General features: G+C 56.9%; 1 protein-coding gene across 1 annotated transcript in view; it reads left to right on the top strand.

Moving 5' to 3' along the window:
- NOL4L (nucleolar protein 4 like) overlaps positions 1-15,115 on the top strand; it is a 59,311-nt gene that overhangs the window by 25,374 nt on the left and 18,822 nt on the right. Inside the window, exon 4 of the mRNA XM_086622881.1 lies at positions 586-695. Within this exon, the coding sequence (XP_086479007.1) occupies positions 586-695 (110 nt within the window). The remainder of the gene's footprint in view (positions 1-585; positions 696-15,115) is intronic.

Here is a 15,115-nt window from a genome sequence, read left to right as displayed (position 1 = left end):
TAGAGGGATCTCTGGAGCTCGAGATGATGCAGCCAGAGGAATCAACGGGAACAATTTAAATTAAAGATTTTTAAAATTAAGTTTGTGTTTTAATGAGAGTGTTAAAAATAATTTTCATCACCAGATAGAGACACTTAATAAGTTGCCTTGCTGTTAACTCCTACCTGGGGGAATCCCAGCAAGGTTGGCAAGACTTCGCAGCACGAGAGCAAGCTGCAAATATGTTCTTGTTCATCAGCCTCTGCGTAAATCCCATTTGCATGGAAGTGCTTCTGAGGCATCAGCAAGACTCGGTTCCTTCCTCTGCCACGTTCTGGTTTGGTAGACTGAAAAATTATATATTATGTGTGTTTCTTTTCCGCAGGTGACAGCAATGTTTGGGTTTTTTTTTTTGCAAAACAACATCTGTTCTGTAATTATGTTCTTGGTGGGGTCGTGTTCTTATAGGAACCTTAGCTCAGCGGGCACCAGCTCCAGCGAGGGATGTGAAGTGCTTCTAAATATGTACGTTTAACGATGATGAGGACGTCATAGGTTTGTGCTTCCACATCCCTGTATCTAAATAAAGTTTTTCCTCTTCTGCAGAGAGCGAACCGCCTTCCTCTTTGGTCTCGGGGATCATTGACTACAACATGCCCCTCACCTCTACTTACCTGAAGCAAATGAAGCTGCGGGTGATGAATTCCCAGGAGCAGGTGAGTCGCGCTGCGGGCGCAGGGCGGTGCGAGGGGCAGAGCGGGTTTCTGTCCGTGCCGAAGGGGTGAAGGGGGTGACTGGTGCTTGGCACATCGATTTTCGGAGCATGCTTTTGGACGTGACCGGTTTGTCCAGGCGGGCCAGGCTCTGAGCCAGTACAGCGAGCGTTGGTGCGTGGACGGCGGGAGGGCAGCGTGCCTCCGAGCTCCTGGCTCCGGGGAGGCAAACCGGGCTGCGCCAGAGTCGTGTCAGCGGAGAGGAGCAGAGATGGTGGATGTGGTTATTGCTTTTAACAGTCTGCTTGTTCTTTAGACTTAGAGTTCTTCTAAGCAATTGTCTTAAAAATAAATCTGGTGAATAGGAATTTCTTCCTTTACCTCCTCCTAATTGCCTGGGAGCTTTAGCAGACGGGGTCTGACACCCAGATCCTGCTTCCGTTGCTCCGGCGCTCTCTTAAACTGGTCGGCAGCTCAAGGAAGTTCAGCCGCAGCCACTCTGCTCGTGTGTCAAAGTGGGAGAAAGCTCAGCTCCTTGATGGGAGTTCAGCCACTGGATTTCGGTTTGGGAACGGATGGGGCACACTGCCACAGGATTGTACCCAGGCCGTGCAATCTTCTGAAGTTCTGCAGCTGCAGAATTAGCTATGGGAACCTCTGTGCACCATGGAAACAGGCTATAAAAAGACCAGTATGTTTTACTTGCTCCCCATAATCTGCACTGGAAGCCAGTGCTGAGTTTTCTTTCCAGCACACGGAAACCCAAATCCGATCTCGTACATTAGTGCCAGTTGCCAGAGGTGAAAGAGTTTGCGTGGGGCCATGGTGGGAAACGTCGCTGAGAGCTCGAACGGTGAAGTTGTGCCAGTGGGTACGTTTACCGAGTGGTGCCCCCAGGGCTGTTGGTGAGAGCACCCCTGGCCAGGGCGTGAAATGCCCGATGCGGGTTTGCCGTCGGGAGCTGCCGAGGTACCGAGCTCCGGCATCGCTTCGGCAGCGAAACCTTCTTGCTGGGGGAGAAAATGGCACCTGACAGGGAGCACTTTGGCACTCGGAGCTTTTCTCCCTCTGCGTGTGCTGGGCGCCACGGTGGGTTAAGGTTTGGTTCGCGGTGGGTGATGTGGTGGCTTGCGAGGTGTGAAAGGCTGCGACGGCCACGTTCTGCGCTCAGGGTGGGTCGGGGGGTAGAACTGTGGACAGGTCTGGGGGGTGGCTGAACTGGGCTGGGCTGGGCTGGGCTGGGCTGAGCTGGGCAGGCTGGGCTGAGCTGAGCTGGACTGGGCGGGACTGGGCTGGGGACATGGAGTGGGTGGATGTGCTGTTTCGTGGCATCTGACGCCTGTTCCGGAGCACTTTTGGATAAATAGGATCGAGAGCTGACATATTCCGAGCGCCTTTGGCTTGTGCACAGTGTTTGCTGGGTCTCGGTGCGACCCCAGCAGGGGGGTGTTGGGGTGGCAGCCCTGCCGCCTCCGTACCCGTGACTGCCAACCTGTCCTTGCCCGAGGTGGAGGACTGGTGGCCGTGCAGGCTGGCCGTGCTCTTCAGCGTTTGAGGCGGTTCGATCAATTTGAGTTCGATGTTCACGAAAGGACAGTCTGAGAGGCTTGTCTAGTGACCACTTGTGCATTTTCTGCCGATTCCTCTTGGCTCCAAAGCTCTGTTCAAGACAAGTGTGTTATGAAGCTTCATTAAACTCCTGCACCCAGTTGCTACAGGTGGAAAACTGGACCTGCAGTTTGATCTTATTTCCATAATAAAAACCGCCCCAGAACATGACAGGCTGCAGCAGTGAATGTTGAGTTTTGAAGCTGCACGCTTAGGGATGCTTGGTTTTGAGGCTGGTAATTTAGAGGTTTGAGAAGTTTATAGCTTGAATTTTGGTGGAGCAGTTCGCACTGGAGCCTGACTAGATGGATAGACACAACGTGCTGCTAACACGGATGCTCTTGCGGAGGTCGGAATGGAAGCATATGTCATACGGGAACAAAAAAGCGACCAGCTGAGGCAACCAGCAGTTGTTGGTTTACATCATAAATCAAACGGCTCGATGTTATTCCCTGCCTCTAAAGTTTTGCTTTTCCTGAGCTCTGGTCAGTATGTTGCAGTGCAGCTTTCTCAGCTTTCCAAGCTGGAGCAGCCGAGGGAAAAAACTATTTGGACGAAGTAAAATTTGCTGTTCGGTGTGTTACTGAAACAGATTCCGGAGAGCAGGATAACAAAAGATCAGTCTTACTGCTCAGCATTCTGAAGCATTGAAGCTTTCCATCAGGTAATGACAGTCCGGGCAGGATACAGGTGGTTGGACCCGGTGCAGAAAATCCAGCGGGACGTGGGAGCCGTCGGTTCCAAGGTCCGGGACACTCCCCGGCTGTCCCTGGGGAAACATGCGGCGCGTTCCTAAGGCAGCTGTGCCGGTCCCGGAGCTGCTAACGCTGCCCTCTGCGTGAAGAAAATGTGTATGATGATATCAGGACCAGGCTTCCGTTCCCTCTGCCAAGCATTCCCTTGCTATTTTTTTCCTTCTTTGTACTTTGCACTGGAAACACGACAGTACCATCCCTTTTTCCTGGGCGATCCTGGCAGTCCCTGTGGGTGCGGGCAGTGAAACACGGGCTGCTGCTCTCCCGCTCCCGCGGGACGGAGCTCCGGGGTTAGGGAGTCGTGGCTGTCGGGGTTCCAGGTGTTGACAAACCACCAAAGTCCTTTCCAGATGATGGAAATAGTTCTGACTTTGCTACAAATGCAAAACAGGAAGAAAATACAACCTGCTTTTAGAGTTTGTTTGCGCTGCACAAATACCCGCTGCGTGGTTTTTGTGTGTCAACATTTACAAAAGGATGCTGGTTCCCCTCTAGCTCGGCTTTGCTCCGTGCCACCTCGCTGCCGCCGCCGTTTGATGGTGGTAATAGGAATAAATTAAGCAACGGGCTGGTGTTCGACTCAGCTTCTGCTGAAAGCAATTATTTGTATGCAGCGGCACCAGGAGGAACTTGCTTCACTTGGGGTAACAATGAATGAATTTATGCCAAAGTGGCCTTTTAACTTCATTATTCGGGAAAAAAAGTGTGCGTGTAACTGTAATTTATTAGTGCTGTTAAGGACGTCGGTATTAGGGCAGCAGTGTCTCCACGAGGAAGCACAGCCAGAAGAACCTTAGAGAAACATTTTATCTCTGCTTAGGGACAAAAACCAGTCAGGAGAGGAGCTCTTTACATGGTTACTCACAAAATGAAGAGTTCCTGCAGAATATAGTTCACTGTATTTCTTGGAGTCCGTACATTTACTCTGGTGTGATGGAAAGCAGCCCACGTTGCTTCAGGTGGGCTCACTGGAACATGCAGGAGCTTCTGGGCTGTGAGTTTTCCTTCATTCCCATTTTGTACCAGTTCTCACATGTGTGAGAAAAATCAGGCCCCTCACCCTTTCCACGGAGTGCCGAATTAGCCACGTTTCAGGGTATCTACTGAGGCATTAAAGCATCTCTGAACTTCTGACCTTCCCAATCTCGCAGCAAAAAGGAATGAACAGAAGATATTTGATATTTATCTGTAATGATCCTTCCACCTCATTTTCAAAGGATGAATATTAGCATTTTTAAATGATTCGTTATTCGAGTTTATTGCAGTCATTTTCCAGACAATCTTTTCTGTCTTATTCAAACTCAGCCTTGGATTTATTCTTCACGCCACGCTGTTGGCCATGATTTGTGCTGGTGGCTGGTGGAGTATGAAGATTTCAGAAGAAGAAATCCATGAAATGCTGAACTCACTCTCTGCTCTGGAGATGTTGCTGCTGCCTTGGCAGACACAGTCCAGGGCCGAGTAAGCAGGTTTAAACGATACAGGAACATTTTCAAAGGTTCCTTCAATGACTGCCGACACAAGGTCATGCAATCAGTGGATGGCAGGAGCTGCTCTTGGATGGGAAATAACAAGAGCCTTTTTCTTGTTGCTATGGCTTTGCTACACTGACTTGTGTTTGAGAGGGACAGAGCCTTGTCCTGCACCATCACACACTCCATCCATCCATCCATCCAGTAATTTCCCTGTAAATCTGGAGCGTGTGGCGGTGCGTGGGTGTGAAGTGGTTTTCAAAACACCATTTCAAGCAATGTTTTGACTCAAGCAGCAGGGTAATCCTGAAAGGGGGCATGCAGGGGCTCAAATCCCACGGATGTACAGGGAGTTGGCTTCCTCTAGTGCTGGTGAGGACCAAGCCGTCCTCATGTGGGATTTGGGAGCTCACAGAGCCTCGTGGCCAGAGGCTGGTTCGCAGGGTTAAGTCCTCCTGCTGCCACTCTGCCCTCTCCCTGGTCCACACGCCGTTGTGTTTGCTCACTTCAGCGTCTCAGAAGGCTCCAGTATTACCAGAACAGCTGAGATGCATCTTCCCCTGGCAGCTCACTTGCTTCTTTCTACTTTGGATCCATCTCCAGGCTAATCCTGGGGGTACAGAGCTGGCACAGGGAGGGCAGCGAGTGGCTGCAGAAGAAGGCACACTGGATTTTCTTTTTCAGTCTTTAAGTTCACTAGTGAGAATTGCAAACATCTCATTTCTCGTAGTCCAGACACCAGAACCCAATTTGGCAGAGCCGGCAGCTGCTGTGCGAGATCTGGGACCTGGATTTATCCATTCGAGTGCTTAGTGAAGGGATCCCAAAGAAGCGCTGTGTGGGTTCAGAGATGTGCAGAGAAGGCAGAAGAATGCAGTCAGTATTTGGAAGGAAGTGGGATGATGCGTTTGCATCACATGAGGATGATAAGGTACTTCCCAGTCCATTAAAGAGGGTGTTAAACATTTTCAGGAATAAATATCTCTAAATGAACTTGATGAGATAACTCTCATGCAAGAGGCATTTCCTTGGCTTGGAAAGACCTCTGTTCCCTGATGTTAACTTTTAAGCCATTTTTGAGCACTAGAGAAGTGCACCCTTACACACAGAGAAAGGGGAATATTGGCCGTACGCAGAGCGAGGCACCGTGGCCGTAGCTGTTTGAAATACAGATTTCATCCTCGTGGTACAGGCGTGCTCGTCAGCAAAGCCTCTAGTAGAGACACAGCTTCTGCTGGCAGCAGTGGGCTTGGGCTGGCAAGTGCCAGTTCTGCCCTAAATGACAGACTTCACCCAGGCAAAAGCTGGGCAGGCAGGTCCGGCCGTCGTAACAGTGTTCTCTACGAGCAAAGATCGTTCAGCAAAACTTTCATCCTTGGCCTTAATGGCTCATGAGATGCAGGAGGTCAGATGATCAAACCATTTAGCCTGGTTTCAGACTCGTGTGAATGGCTTGCTTTCAGTGAAGGTCAACTCATTTTTGTTATTGGAATTAACTCTGACGTTCCCAGCTAGTAAAAATTTGAGAGCTTTTATTTCCCGTTGTGTACATCTGTCAGTATTTTTCCCAGTGTAGCTGCGTTCCAGGAGAGCTCTGTGTTTGTCCCAGGCAGAGCTCAATGCAAGCAAACAGTCTGAGACCCCGACGTGGGCTGGCTGGGATAAACCCTGCCGCTGCGGCCTTCGTCTTCAAGTGAGGTGTGATGCCAAGGCCCTGACTCTTTGCAGTTTTGGTGAAAATCATGTTATTTTCTGTAAGAAAGGAGGTGTTAAATCAAGTGGCACTGCCTGATTCCAGTGATGCCAGGCACAACTCGTCCTCCTGAACTTCTTGGGAATGTTTACTTGCTGCATGCGACTGGTCCGGTCCGTTTTCCTCCCTGATAGCTGTGCACTGGTGGAGAGAATCTGGTCCCTTTTTGGCTCTCTATTCCCTTCCCTGTGATGTTGTGCAGCTTAACTAAGGTCCTGGAGAAGTGGCTGGGGATGTTCAGAAGTTTTTCTTGCTCCCGGTGGAGCTGTGCTAGTGAGGGCTGGGCTGCATGGAGCAGGAGCAGGGCATGGCGGAGCAGTGGGGACGGGCAAGAGGAGCCTGCGGTGGCAGTGCCTGGGAGGAAGGACGGGTCGGTGGCACTTGGCTGGGGAGCATAGAGTCCCCTGGGCTGGTGGCAGTGACTCCACAGAGCTCAGCACCGCACGGATGTGCCATCAGGTCCCGCGCTGGCTGGCCGACACAAAGCCCGAGCGGGCAGCAAGGTTCTTCTGCACTGGGGCTGACCCACCCGTGGGGAGCGAGGACTGATTGCCCCCCCAACACACCTACCCCCCGGTGCACGTTGTCCAGCCGTGCGGTCCAAGCAGCCTGCTAAAGCCGAGCTGCTTCTTCCTGGGAACAGTGAGTGAGTAGGGCCAGAAACCACGTTATCTGTCTTTAATCCTTCGTTTCTCCCAAGCACCTCCCGTATTTGGAGAGGAGATGCTGCCTGTTCCCAGTGCGGTAACCAGCATCGAAGGCAGCTCTTCCCAGTAACACTGGAAACAAAGTTTTGGTTCAAGCCCTGCGAAGTGGGGCTGAGCACCATTCCCAGGGGAAAAAGAAAGGACCTGTACCGTGCGGTGATGAAAGCGTTTAACGAACACGGAATAGTCTCATGGATCCCCTTAAATTCATCCCGTACCTGTGGAAAGCTTCGCACGTTGAGGTTTTCTGCATCGTCTCCCAGGCCCGGGTGCTGACGTGCTGTGTGTTGACTTTGATCAAGTCACACAAATGGCTGTTTCTTAATTGCCTTCTCCTTTTAAAAAGGGGATAATACCTTGGAGAGACTTCTGAGGTCTCGCTCGCTAATAAAGCTCTTCAAGAGCTTGGATGGCAACTACTTTGAGAGTGCGAACTATTATTAATGATTTCCGTTATTATAGAAGATGGAGCTGTGTGGTTCAGCTTTTTAACCTTGGATCGTGTCTTGCTTTTGTTTGCGCTGCCGTCAAACCTGCGCAGGCGGGCTTGCACCTGGCTCGGCTGCACGGGCTGCCAGGACCCACCTCCGGAGCCCCGCGGGTGCAGAAGGTGTGTGTATCTCGGAGGAGTCAGTTTTGCTCGCAGAGGTGGGTTCTGAAAAACATGGTATGGCTTGAGAATGGCCCAAAGTGGGATTAGTTCCCTTTATGTTGACTGGGTTCTGATTTGGGTGGCCAAGAGGTAAGCAGCGAGGGTTGTCCTCAACGTGTAGCTCTACGCAGACATTCCTGCCGGTGCCGTGGGTTCGGGCTTTGGCGAGAAACGTTAGAGGATATTCGACTGCGATTGACTCGGCCCTTCCAACACCCGTTCCCTGTACTCCAGAGGAAAGCAAATTCCACCCACAGAAAGAACTCCTTTCCTGCTGCTTTCCTTGGCAAGGCCTGGTGTACCCCGTGAAGTACGGAGCTGTATTTCCTCTCCATCTCTTGGTCTTGGCTCTTGGGAAAAAAAAAACCTTTTATTTGTGCCTATGCCAGATGCTAACAACTGCTGCTTTTGCAGAAGGAGCAACCAAGATGCGGTGGGAATACAGCCCTCAGCCCACAACAAATCTGGGCTATAATGAAGTTTCCCAGATCTTTACTGTCCTTTTTTCCCTGACTCTGCTCTGGATGCCAGAGAAGTTAAAATACAGCCTTGATAAAAGCTGCATATCCCCCTCGTGCCGTGCAACTGGGACCCTCCTTCGGCAGCTCTTCTGCCGTGCCGTCCCTCTTGCCTCCCTTTCCTTACTGGCCTCGCCCCTTGGCATCTTGATGCTTATGACCCAGGGTAATAAGGGTTTGATGGTCACGGAGGACCCAATGCAGGAGGTCCCATTTGTTGTTTAACCTACTTTTCAGAGGCACAAGAACATCAAGTGACTCGCACAAGGTCACCCATGAGTCAGTGACTCCTCTGGCCTGATGGCCGGATCCTGCTGTCCTGCAGTCCTCTGCTCTGGCCGCCAGATCGCTGTGCCACGCTCAACACCACCACAACTATGCAATTAAGCTCCTACAGTGCCTTAAATGTAGTTTATTCCTGGGTCTGACAGCAGCCCTGGTGCTCTTGCAGAGCCTTGCCTTAGGAAATTGCGAGAGATGAGGTCAGGCCATCGTTAGCGATGCCCTTGGAAGCGTCACTGCCTGGTACGCAGGCAGGGACCGTTGTGGCGAGGGCACCTGCAGCTCGGGCGCCGGTGGCATCTGATGGGACCCTGTCTGGGCAAGCACAGCCTGGCAAGGAGCCCCAGGTTTTCTGCACGGGCAGATCTGTGTCCGTGTGAAGGGGTTTGCAAGGACCAGAAGTAACGTGCACGTTGCGAGGAGAGAGGGAAGGAAGCGACTTATAAATAATATATTTGATGCGTATTATATATATAATAACAGTAGTACTGGTTTATTAGGTGTTTTTTTTTTTAAACATGTAATCCCGTAAGGCACTTACCCCTGTTCCTGACAACTTGATAAATTATTATTACCAATTCTGGGTCTAATTGCCAGTTATTTCCCCCTAGATAATTTGAATCCGAAAAATACCCGCTAGAAAGGAGCTTGGCGTGCCGTTTCCCAGAGCTTCCCTGGCCATTTCTGGAGGCAGCCCCTCTTCCGCCGGGGAGCCCCACTTCTGCCAGGCTCGTGACCCCGAGCGCTGGCACAAACAATTGCATTTCTGTCGGGCTCATGACCCCACTTGTAACGGCGGTGACCCCCCTTGGGGTCAGGACCCGTCCCTTGCCCGGGGAGAAGCTCCTGCCCGGCAGCTCTTGCCGAATCGCCGTTCCTCCCTCGCTCCCTGTGTGGACGTGGCTGTTCGATGCTAAGTTTGCCGATGCGAAATTTAGGTTAATCCATTTCCAAAGTGGATTAACCTAACCCACACAAAGGCACTTAGTATAAAATAAGAGCGTCCACATGGTGAGGCAGCACGGAATAGTGACCGAGCTTCAGCTCGCACCCCGGCTGGTTTGTGTCCCCCGCGAGCTCTCCGAGCAGGGGCAGGCGCCGCGCTCCCATGGGGACGTGCTCTCCCAAACGGCTTTAAGCCGGTCTAGCTCGAAGCCGAAGGGAACACGGGGAGTAAACAAAGCCCAGCAATGGGAAGGGGTTAAAAGCCCGCTCCGCTGAGGTCCACGGCAAGTCTCCTGTTCACCTTAAATGGTCAGGATTTTATTTTAGCTTCAGGGAGGAGCAGCAGCCATTGAGCTGGAAGTGAGTGCAGAGCAGGCCCCCACGGCTGGGGGCTCACAGCTCCGCTGCCCTCCAGGCCGGCTGCTTCCTGGGAGCACAGCAGGCCCCCGGGGCTCTGCTCTTGCCCTTCAGCCTCCCCTTCAGCCTCTGGCTCCGTAGGTCGGCCTGGAGGAGATGGAAACGCAATACCCAGCAATCCCCGTTTTCACCTCCAGCCTCGGATCCTCCTGAGCCGCCCCTCCTCCCGTGCGCGCTCTCCCTGGCAGTGAAGTGGTTAACGCTGGAGTAGAAAACATCATAATTGGACATCCGCACTAACAAGCCATAAACACGAATGTGGCAGTTCCCATCCTGGGCTCTGGCACCGGCCTACCGCAGGCTCCGCCGCTGAATCCGTTACACTCGCTTTATTTCGTAAAAATTTCCTCCGTAACCGTTAAACGGTGCGAGAGGCGAGATGGGCTGGGGATGGGGACCCGAGACGATGGTGCCCATCCTGGTGGTCTCCAACCAGGGAGGAGGTCACCGACCCGTGGCCCTCGGGGCCCTGCCTGGGAGCTGGTACCATCCTGGGGGATGCCGGGACAGCACGTGCTGCCCGCCGGGAGCTGGGGCGCAGCATCCCCACCCCTCCAGGAACCTGGCAGCAGGCTGCCCTGCCCAGGGCGGTACTGGGGGCACAGCCCAGCTCGGCGGGCAGCCTTGGGGTCAAGGCACTGGCCTGAGGAGCCACCTATTTAACGAGAGGCGAGACCCCACGTTGAGCCAGAGGCTGCCGAGAGCGATGCCATCGGAGCAGGGTCCTCTTCTGCTCCCACGGTGCGACAGGGAGAATCATCTGAAACAAAAGGATTGCGCGGAGGAGGCAGCGCGGGGCCCGGGCACCGCTGCACCCACCCAGCGCAGGGCACGGGGGCTGCGGGGCGCCCACCCCGCTCCCCGCGGACTCACCGCCGGGGTCCCGTAGCCTGCGCCCCGCCGCACGGCCAAACGCCGGCGCTGCCCGGCCCGGAGCTCCCGCGGCCGGGCTGAGCCGGGCGGCCCCGGGAGGAGGCGGGTCACCGCGCCGTGCCGAGCCGGGTGTCCTCGGGCGGGTTGCAGCCCCCCCCCGTGCTGTGCCGAGCCGTGCCGGGCTGAGGGTCCCCGGATGGGTCGCAGCCCCCCCGGGCCGTGTCGAGCGGAGGATGCCCGGGCGGGTGGCATCCCCCCGGGCCGTGCCGTACCGAGCCACGCCGTGCCGTACCGAGCCGTGCCGTGCCGTACCGAGCCGTGCCGCCGGCCGTGCATTCTCGCGGCTCTCCAGCAGGCGCCCGGCCCTGGACATTGTCTCTTCCTCCCGGAGGAAGGGCCCTCCCCGGCCCTCCACAATGTGCTCTTCCAGGCGCGGCTCCCCGCGCCCCCCGCCGCGCCCGGCCCGGTGCGCCCGCCCCCCGCGGCCCCGCTCCCCTTCCCCCGCCGCCCCCGCCCCCTCCGCCCGCGGCCGGGCCCCGCTCGCCCCCCTCCGCCTCCCCGGCCCCCCCCCGCACCCCCCCCCGGGAGCCGGGAGTGACGCGCTCCGCAGCGCCGGCCCCTCTCCCCGGGCAGCAGCTGGTTGTCAGCCTCTCCGGAGCGCCGCCAGCCCGGGCCCCCCCCTCCCTCCGTCCCTCCGTCCCTCCGCCCCGCGCTCCCCGCCGCGCCGCCGGGCTGGCGCAGGCCGGCAGGCCCCAGGCCCCGCTCCAGGTAGGCGCCCGCCCGCGGGGCTCCGGCCCCGGTTACCGGCGGCAGCCCCGGCCCCGGGGCGGGGGGGATGCGCGGGGGCTCCACGCGGCCGCGGCGGTGCGGGGAGGGGGGGGGGGGGGTTGGCGGGCGGGGCGGGGCGGGGCGGGTTGGGGGGGGGGCGGCCGCGGGGCCCTGCCCCAACTCCGGGGGGAGCGGCCGCACCGCCCCGCTTCCCCGGGAAGTTGCGGGTCGCCCGCCCGGCTGCCGGTGGCGGCGGGGAGGGGGGGGGGGGAGGTTGGCGCGTCCTTCCCCGCGCCCGGCGCGGCTCCCCCTTCCCCGGAAGAGCACAAAAGCGCAGAAGAAAGTGGGAGGAGGCGGCGGCGGGAGCGCTCCGGCCCCATCAATTCCCGGGCACCGGCCCCGCGCCGCCGCCGCCATCGCCGCGCCACCCGCCCCGGCCCCGGCCCCGGCCCCGGCCCCGGCCCCGGCCCCGGCCCCGGCCCCGGCCCCGGGCGGGGATTGTGCTGGAAATAGCCGCCTCCCTGGAGGTAAAGCCCTACTTACGTGTCAATCCCCGCCGCACGCTGAGCCCCGTGCGCCGGCCCCGGCTCCGCGCACACGCGCGGGCAGGTCTCCATCGCGGGTGTATTTATTTACCTGCGGGCGGAGGGGCGCGAGGGGCCGGGGGGCCGGGGGGGCCGCTCCCCCGGCTGCCGGCGCTTCGCTGCTGCGGCGAGACACGCGTGGGAACCGCGTCCCACCGGGGGAAACGCCGGGTCCTCCGAGGGCTGGGGGACGCCCGGCCGCTCGCCCCGCGCTGCTGCTCCCCTCGGACCCCTCCTCCAAAGCCGGGCCCCCCCGATACGCCCCCGACACCCGCTTCCCGGTGTTGCTGGAAGAGCAAAGTGCCCTTTCACACCGCGCGGTTTATGGGCATCGAGGCACCGTCCCCGCCTCGCGTGGAAAAGCAAACGCCCGCCCGGCTGGGAGCGGGTTCGGGTGGAGGGGAGGCGAGTGCGGGGCACCGGGGAGGGCAGGGGGCCGGGGCCGGGGCGCCCGGGTCCCCCCCCGGCCCGGCGGCCCCCGCGTTCAGCACCTTCCCGCTGAACAGCAGGAGCGCGGGGGCAGCGGCTTCGCCCCGCGCAGCATCCCTCCACCTTGGGGCGGTGGGAGCGCGCCGGGGGGGTTCCCAGGAGAAGAGCTCTTAGAGAAGGGGGAGGGGGGGAGGAGTGATGATCCTCCCTTCCTCTTCCATTTGCCGTTCGCCTTTTGAATTAACTCTTTTGCCCGTTTTTGGGAACTAGCAAATACTCGTTTTTGCCGCGTCCCGTAGAAATCAGCAGAAATTGCCGTAAATAAGGACGTAAGTGACCTGACAAAGAGCGCTGGGGGTGCTCTGTTGGGTGTGCGAATTGTACACGCGAGTAGGCAGCGCAGTCACAGCTCGCTGCCACCCCAGCCAGCGGGCACCCGTGTGCTTTAGGGCTTTTCAGGCTCTCTGAGGCAGTGACCACCACCGTGTTTGTGGCTGCAGTATCAATCTTTGACCTGGAGTGTTTTATCTTCCATTAGTAAGCCTTTCTCTGCACTGAACTGGTTAAGTTAGGGTCAAATCTGGTTCAATACCTTCTTGGCATGCTCAGAGGGCCGGGTTTAAACAGTTGCTGAGACAGAGATGAAGCTGCCTTCCCAAGAGCTCATCCCTGAGCACCGTGCTGCTGCCATGGGTCGCGGCGGGAGGTGCTCTGCCCTGGCCAGGGCTGGCAGCTCTGGGGGGCTGCCTGTGCCGGACAGGTCCTGGCTGGCACGGTGGTGGAGCAGCTCTGGGGGCTGGTGGTCACGCGTTGCCTTTTGTTGACTCTAAAAACACGGCTGCTTCTGGTGGGAAGCTGAGCGTGGCCGCGCGCTGGGGAGATTGCACGGCGCACAGCCTCAGTTCCCGCTCCACGGAAGGAAATCCCATTGGGATAGTAGGCTGTGGCATGAAAGGACACGTTTTAAAATAAAAGGACTCAAAGAGAGAAGGTAAATCGTCCTGAGACTCGGAGCCTGGAATATTAAGCGCGAGACACGGCGTGTGTATGACTGGAGAGAGGCTTGCACGGCAGTCCCCGAGAAACTGAGCCTGGCTGTAAAATAAGCAGGTTACTGATAGCCTTGCATATATTTACGAGATACAGTTGTAAGAGTAGCTTCCCCCCCTGCCCTGCTCCAGCCCGCGCTATGGGAGGTTGTTCTCCAGGAAGGAGAGCCGCCAGGGAAGAAACACTGTCTAGCAGCTCAAGCCTTGCAGTCCGGAGGTCTTGATTGTGTTCCTGGATCTGCCAGCGACTCGCTGTGTTCTTGGACCAGCCAGAGCGGCTGTCAGCACCCGGGGTTTCCAGCTCTATAATAGGAAGAATACTTTTCTAACTCGGAGGGAAGTTGAGAGGCTGAGCGGACGCGTGCCCGCGCGGTGCTCAAAGATTGGTGAATGGAAAGTGGGACAGAAACGCCGAGCGCGAGTCCTGCACATGTGAGTGTCTGCCTTTGCTGGGTAGAAAATGTTGGCTGCAAGTGCCTGCAGAGCAGCTGTGAATGTTGGACTGTAGATAAGGAGAGGAGCGAGGATGTTGTTTTCCAAACCCTGCGCGGTGCTGGGAGCCCTGCTCCGATGTTTGGGTGTGGCTTGTGAATGCACCGGCAGGATCCGACTTCCCCTTGCAGAAGAGGAGCCGCACGCACGTTGCCTGACCCTTGATCGCTCAGTCCCTTGAACGTTGGAAACAAAGCGATGGGACTTTACTGCGGGTTGAGGAGATCTCTCCGGAGAGCTGGGAAAGGCAGGAAGGAGGAGGGCGGCAGAGGCAGTGCCGGGTTCGGGCTTTGGCTCTGGGCTGGCTGGTAGGGGCAGCCACTGTCGCTTCCAGCAGTGCCACGGGTGGCGTGGAACTGGGGAAAAGGCGGCCGGTCCTGAGACAGGCGCTGGTAATGGATTACGTTCTGTTTTCTAATGAAAGTTTCATTTGAAGTTTGTTTACAGGAAAGAAGAAATTAGCAGAGAGAATTCTCCTGAGAACCCAGAGAGGAAAAAGAATGAGCTGCCTGACTCGCAAGCCAAAAGAGGGTGGAAGGGTAGATTAGATTTACCGTATTGCTCCGAGTCGTTGCCGTTGAGAAGCGCTTCCTTGTTTGGCTGGACGGAGAAGCCCACTTCGAGCCTTCAGACGGGTTGTTGGCGTCCAGGGGAAATTCAGAGCTGCCCACCCAGCCAGAAATTTTGATCCCACTCTGGTGTCCCATGTTTTGATGCCAGGATGTGTGCTGTGCTGCTGTCCCTCCGCTCCAGCTGACTGTGATGGGGCAGCTCCCAGGCCGGGGCTGGGCAGCCGGTGCTCTGGGCGTTGCTGCCGGGGCCTCTCATCCCTTGGATTGTCCCTGGTGTGAGGGGGACAGTGCCAGCTGGCACTGATGGGCAGCACGAGGAGGTCACAATGCTCAACCTTTGGTTTCTGAGGAGTGTCCTGAGGAGGGGGCTTGCTGGTGGCCTCTGGTGTCCCAGTGAGCAGCGAGGGATGCAGCTGAGGGCCAGTGGAGGATGCTGGAGCCACAGTGACGGGGATGGCCAGAGCCCATCGAGGTCGGGGCCTTGCTCTCGCTTTAGGGAAGAGATGCAGAGGTGTAAGGAGCACCCGGGGCACCATGTTGTGGGCAG

Source organism: Tauraco erythrolophus, chromosome 18 (genome assembly GCF_009769465.1).
Source record: "Tauraco erythrolophus isolate bTauEry1 chromosome 18, bTauEry1.pri, whole genome shotgun sequence".
Taxonomy (NCBI): domain Eukaryota; kingdom Metazoa; phylum Chordata; class Aves; order Musophagiformes; family Musophagidae; genus Tauraco; species Tauraco erythrolophus.
This window is presented reverse-complemented; position numbering and strand designations above follow the sequence as displayed.